Here is a 6633-nt window from a genome sequence, read left to right as displayed (position 1 = left end):
GGACAGCCGGCCTGGGTATCTCCAGATGAAGTACAAATATCTGTAGGGCATCCTTCCTGTCCTCCAGGAACAGGAAACCAACTGATGCGTGGGAGAGGTGCCGCCCTTATGTATCTGTAGATTTCCTGTTCCTGAAGGGCGGATCTCCTCTCTCTCTCTGTGGTGCTGTCATGGACGACCGATAAAGCCGAGATCCTGGAGAACACGATGACGGCAGGTTTTTCTGGTCCCCGATAACATTAAAAAAAAATAAATTAAATTCTCTCTCTCTTCTGACATGTTTATACTTGTCAGGGGAGAGAGAAATGATATCCCCCAGTCCCTCCTGCTCCATCCCCCCGGCCTCCACTACTTGAAAAAACAATAATGGCGGATGCACGTGCAGTGCACCTGCTGAAATCTGCTGGCCAGCACCTGCAGGGATTTTTCTGATTGGTTCCTTTTGATCCCTGTGATGGGGATCTATCACAGGGATCAAAAGCCAATAATGAGTATGTCACTCTAAATCCCCCCACCCCCACCGTTATCCCCTTAGCCAGATTAATTTTTGTTTTATTTTAAAAATTTTATTTCTTTCATTCTTTGGCATTAGGGTTGGCTTAGGGCTTTTTCAAAAGTTAAAAAAAAATAATCATGACAATATGACGTCTAGTGTGGAGTGCAAGTGCTTGCTACTCAAGTTTGTATCAGGGTGCTCTGGTATGCACGGATTCTCACAGGTGCTCGAATGACATGCTCTCAAGTCTATGCCTCGTATGTTAGACAGCCAAAAAAACATGAGGGGGATTGCCTGCCATACACAGGCAATCCCCATGTCTAACTGCCACAAAACGTGCAGGGAGGGGAATTCGAGCAAGTCACTCGAGCACGTGCGATACTCGGTGCATACCCGAGCATCCAATGCAAACTCAAGTAACGAACAATGCACTCAACACTAATTAGTGTAATTACATAGTTATTAAGGTTGAAGGAAGACTTTAAGTCCATCTAGTTCAACCCATAGCCTAACCTAACATGCCCTAACATGTTGATAATGATGACATTCAATATGGCGACCTAATGTTATCAAATTCTGTGTAACACCTTTAGGTTCAAAAGCCTCGCTATACACCTTGATAAAATTATTGAGGGTGTAGTTGCCATAACGGTGTCCTTTGTGGGGGGTTTGCACTGTTTAGGCACATCAGCGGCTCTCCAAACGCGACATGGCATTCGTTCTCAATTCCAGCTATTTTTGTGTTCATAAAGTCAAACGGTGCTACTTCCTTTTTGAGCCCTGCACAAAAACAGTAGTTTTCTCCCACAAATGGAGTATTGGTGTACTCAGAAGAAATTGTGACATTGCAATTACAAAAACATGTTGGGGTTTATTTTCTTCTGTTATCCTTGTGAAAGTAAAAAATTTGGCGCTACAGTAAAATTTTTGTGAAAGGTAAAAAAAATAAATAAATAAATAAATTTATTTTTCCTTCCACATTCCATTAATTCCTGTGAATCACTGGAAGGGTTAATAAACTTACTGAATGTGGTTTTGAGAACTTTGAGGGGTGCAGTTTTTAGAATGGTCAACGATGGAGCTGTGGGAAAAATCAGCGCAAAATACGGTCTTATCCGGTGGCTATTACAATTATCTGCTCAGATTATACTAACCTGATATATTCAATAATAGAGAGAAAATCATCAGGGAAATGTCAGCTGCAGCAGATCCACAGATCAACAAGTGAATATTATCAGACTTCAGAATAAAAAGAATATTGTGGATATTACCCGCGCTGCTGAATAAAGTTCCAGTCCAAACGAAATGAATGAAACATGGTGGTTTATTCAACGCGTTTCGAAGTATTCAATTACTACTTCATCAGAAAATCACCATTTGTATCCCTTTGGATGGTGATTTTCTGATGAAGTAGTAATTGAATACTTCGAAACGCGTTGAATAAACCACCATGTTTCATTAATTTCGTTTGGACTGGAACTTTATTCAGCAGTGTGGGTAATATCCACAATATTCCTTTCATTCTGAAGTTTTTAGATTGGGGTCACTCTTGGGTATTTTCTGTAATATAGGCCCCCCAAAAGTCACTTCAAATGTGAGGTGGTCCCTAAAAAATGGTTTTGTAAATTTTGTTGGAAAAATTAGAAATAGTTGATGAACTTTTAACCCTTCTAACTTCATAACAAAAAAAAATTGGTTTAAAAAAAATTGTCCTCATGTAAAGCAGATATGTGGGAAATGTTATAACTATATTGTGTGACATGAATGATTTAAAGGCATAAAAAATTTAGAGTTTTAAAATTATAAAATCTTCAAATGTTCGATATTTTCATAAAATATATGCAAGCCAAAATTTACCATTAAAATGAAGTACAATATGTCATGAAAACATTCTCACCATCAGTGGGGTACGTTGAAGCATTCCAGAGTTATTACCACATAACGTGGGCAAGTTTAAAAAATTAAAAGTTTCAGAAAGCTTTTGGCTATAAACTGCAGTAAGGCTACGTTCACATTTGCGGTCCGCGCCGCAGCATCGGGCGCCGCATGCGTCATGCGCCCCTATATTTAACATGGGGGCGCATGGACATGCGGTGCACTTGCGTTTTGCGCCGTATGCGTCACTGCGGCGCACGCGTCCGGGCGCAGAGGACGCAGCAAGTTGCATTTTTGCTGCGTCCAAAATCAATGAAAAAAAGGACGCATGCGGCGCAAAACGCAGCGTTGTGCATGCGTTTTGCTGCGTTTGTTTGCGTTGTGCGTTGCGGCGCCGACGCTGCGGCGCACAACGCAAATGTGAACGTAGCCTAATTGAGGAGAGGAAAAAACAAAACAAAACACCAAACAAACTGACTACAACTTTCCTTTCATAGGTCAAGCCACTGTCCTGGACTCTGGCTGCATCGCTCATGTCCTGTCACCAGCACTGCAGTCCATTACCAAGATCAGTGGTTCTGTCCATGTGGACGGCACAGTCACTGGCTGGACCCAGCGTGGGCAAGTTATACTCTGTTTTTTGCTTATTACTACTGCAGCTTATACCCAATAGTCTTATGAAAGGTGGTAACCCCTTTCAAAAAAGAAATAGCACCTACCTGCGTCTGGAAAGGAGATCCTTGACATAGGCGTTTTTAGTACAGCAAACCTTATCACCACATCGAAATTCAAATCTGGACTTCCGATTCCTAATAAGCAGTAACAAACTGTACATCAGAGGGGCACCGCATGCAGTATAACCATGGCACAGCAGGTAAAAGGGCGCCTGAGTATTCCCCTTAGGCTCTGTAGCATACGGAGCTGTAATAGGACAGCTATGGGAGGTGCATGAAGTCTTCCTGTAACCCTTCTGCCTCAGATTTCGTTCCGTTTTTCTCCCCTTTAGCCTTTCAGAATCCATGATATATCATAAATATATTTAAGGAATGCAGTTTAAAGGGAACCTGTCATGCAAAAAAAATGCTATTAACCTGCAGAAATGGGGTTAATCTGCAGGTTAATAACATTCTGAAGATGCCCGTTCTGAGAGTCACTCTGCTGGGAGGAAATTAACTTTATTCCTCTGGGCAACCTCAGGCTTTTAGTCATGAGTCACTCGGAATGCCTTTCCAACAGTCTAGATGGCGACTCCATGGGCGTTTTCCAGGAACAAGCAACAGTGGTGAAAATTGCAGATCTGCCAGTGTAGTGCCCGTATACTGTAGTGCTCCGTATGCTGTAGTGCCCAGAACATTATATTCAGCCCGTGCTTCTGGAGACATGCACCCATAAATTAAGTGGACTCTCATCGCTACAGAAATGCCAAACATGTGAATGCCATTTGTGGTTTAGGCACATTGTGGGGCTCACAAGGGAGGGGGGCATTTGGATTTGGGAGAGCAGAATTTGCTGCATTTCTTTTGGGGGAAGCCATTTCACTTTTTCAAAGCCTTTGTACTACCAGTAACGTGGAAGCCCCTATATTTTCGCTAACAGATGACAGACCCAAGTGGGGACTTGCTTTTTTTGTGGATTGGGTTGAGCACTTACATTGGGGTTTCCATCTAACTCTCAAAGTGACGTGATTCAGATGAAACCCCCGATGGATCCATTCACTATGAGGCATCAGAGTTACTCTGGACGCCGTCTGGCCTCTGTTCAGCGGTGTCCTTTTCAGAAGTGCACAAAACTGTCGTGGACCGTGCTTTTATGCACACCTAAATAGACGGACACCTCTGGATCACAGGTCAGACAGTGTCCACAGTACCTCTATCTGCCTTATTATAGGGAACATTCCTCCAGGGGTTCCCTCTGAATCACGTATTTCAGAAATGTACAATGAAACACCAGTATAAGCGCTCAGCGCAGAGCACAGGATAAATGTGAGCAGAGTTTACTGTGATCTTTGGGAGGCAGAATGAACAAATCAATATCAGGTGAAGAATTTGTTCTATTTATTTGTTTACGCTATTCCTTGTACAATATGATTGATTTATTCTTCGGGTTTGTGCAATTACAGCAATACCAGATTACTATTGTTTAGCTGCTGTCACACACAAAGTTTTTGGCATATTTGAGAGCTATAATTTTTCCATATTTCTGTCGACAGTGACAGAAAATTGTTTTGGGCGAGGGTTTATGCTGTTCCACATGTGGTACAATTGATAATGCAGTTTTATTCTTTGGGTCAGTGCAATTACAGTGATACCACATTTATATCAAATTTTTTTTATGTTTTCCCACTTTTACACAATTAAAACTATTTTTACAGAAAAAAATATTTTGCATTGCTGTATTGTGAGCGCTATAGCTTTTTTAAGTTGTCCACTAATGAAGCAGAATGGCGGCATGTTTTTTACGGGACAAGATCACATTTTAAAACGATACTATTTTTATGTTCATTCATCTTTTTGATTGGGTTTTATTCCACTTTTTGCTTGACAGTATGATAAAAAAGCATTTTTTATTTTTTTTTACAGTGTTCACTGAAGGTGTTGGTTAACTAGATCAGGTCTTTCCGGATTTGACAATACCAAATATGTTGAGTGTCATCATAAAGAAGGATGGCTATGTTGGTCACTAATTTTTTGGGGTTTTGTTTTTGCATGTCAGAAATGTTTATTTCTAAATTTTGTGCAGTTATATTGGTTTACCTGGTGAAAATAAGCAAGTGAGATGGGAATATTTGGGTTTTTTTTTAAGTTGCCTAATAATTCTGCACAGTAATAGTTACCTGCACAAGCAGATATCCTCCTAAGATAGCCAAATAAAAAAAAAAAAACACTCCAACTTCCAAAAATATTAAGCTTTGATATTTATGAGTCTTTTGGGTTAATTGAGAACATAGTTGTTGATCAATAATACAAATAATCCTCTAAAATACACAGCTTCTGTGCCGCACACAATCGTCAAGACGTACCTACAAGTCATCTGTCAAGAACTGCTATCCAACCATGACGTATAGGTACGTCAATTGTCGTGAAATAATCTTTCAGCAGGTTTTTGCTACTTCATATGAGAGCAACATGATGTAGGGACAGAGATCCTGATTCCAACGATGTATCACTTAGTTTACTGGGTGCAGCGGTTTTGAAACAGAGTTTTTAGATTTAGCAACGCAGAAGAGCTGAGAAAGCTGCCCCTGCACGGCTCAGTTTGTGTCCATAGACAGTGAGTTGCTCATCAGAGGAGGGTGTGGAGTGGGACGAGAGCCTACACCCCAGATAGACACAACAATGATAACCACCAGGTGATAAAACCTTCGGCCTAAGTAAACAGAACACAGCTTGACACATGGATGAATTCTGTGTTTTAACCCCTACCTCATGCTGTCTTCAGATTACATAGCAAAAACCTGCTGACAGATTCCCTTTAAGAGAGCCTGATGAAGACCTCGATTTGAGGTAGAAACGGGGAAATTTAGTACTAATAAGTGTTGCATTAATTAACATTTCTCTCCATGACGCTTGTGATTCCTGTACAGTCGAGATTATTATAAGTGCAATGTGTACTGGAATCTCCAGATGGTTTCCCAGTGAGCCTCTACAGGCCCTTCCGAACTGTTTTTTATCTTCCCATTGTTTCTCCCCTGGTGCAGGTCCAGTATCTCGGAATTGGCAGCAGAAGTGCAGCACTTCTTCATAGTGGGTACCTGGTGCAGATTTGGTGTGCCCACAGCACAATGACCTGAGGTTAGCTGGGCACTGTACCTCTATCCTAATCCTCCGGAACCGCACCAGAAAGTGATGTTTGTTTGCTTTTATTACAAACTAGCTCGACCAGCAAACCTGTTCACTGGAAACCATTCCAGGTAACTACCTGATGAACTGCTTGATCACAGTGTTACACACCCTTGGTGTTTTCTCAGAGTATAGGGGGTACTTTGAGGACTTTAATATTTACCAAACATTCTGGTTTGTTTTACATGTGTTTGTCTACTCCTTGTCGCCATATGTGTTCCTTTGTGGTTTTCCTGCTTTCAGTCTGAATCTACAATGTGCACATTCAAATAAGAACAAGGAAAACCACTGCATGCAGGTTGTGTCCAAACTTTTGAATGGTACTGTACATGAAACATGGATGTCTGAATGAGGCCCTAAGCAGAGATAAGAGCCACAGATGACAACCTGGAAATAATTCCATTCACGTGTCTTGCATAGTTT

At 41.2% G+C, this 6633-nt stretch overlaps 1 protein-coding gene across 1 annotated transcript in view; it reads right to left on the bottom strand.

Moving 5' to 3' along the window:
* The window catches only part of HELB (DNA helicase B), a 53642-nt gene that overhangs the window by 17228 nt on the left and 29781 nt on the right, over positions 1-6633 (bottom strand). The window contains exon 10 of the mRNA XM_077265235.1: positions 3091-3180. Coding sequence (XP_077121350.1) covers positions 3091-3180 — 90 coding nt within the window. The remainder of the gene's footprint in view (positions 1-3090; positions 3181-6633) is intronic.

Source organism: Ranitomeya variabilis, chromosome 5 (assembly GCF_051348905.1).
Source record: "Ranitomeya variabilis isolate aRanVar5 chromosome 5, aRanVar5.hap1, whole genome shotgun sequence".
Classification (NCBI taxonomy): domain Eukaryota; kingdom Metazoa; phylum Chordata; class Amphibia; order Anura; family Dendrobatidae; genus Ranitomeya; species Ranitomeya variabilis.
The sequence above is the reverse complement of the archived record's forward strand: the minus strand, read 5'-3'. Positions and strand labels throughout refer to the sequence as shown.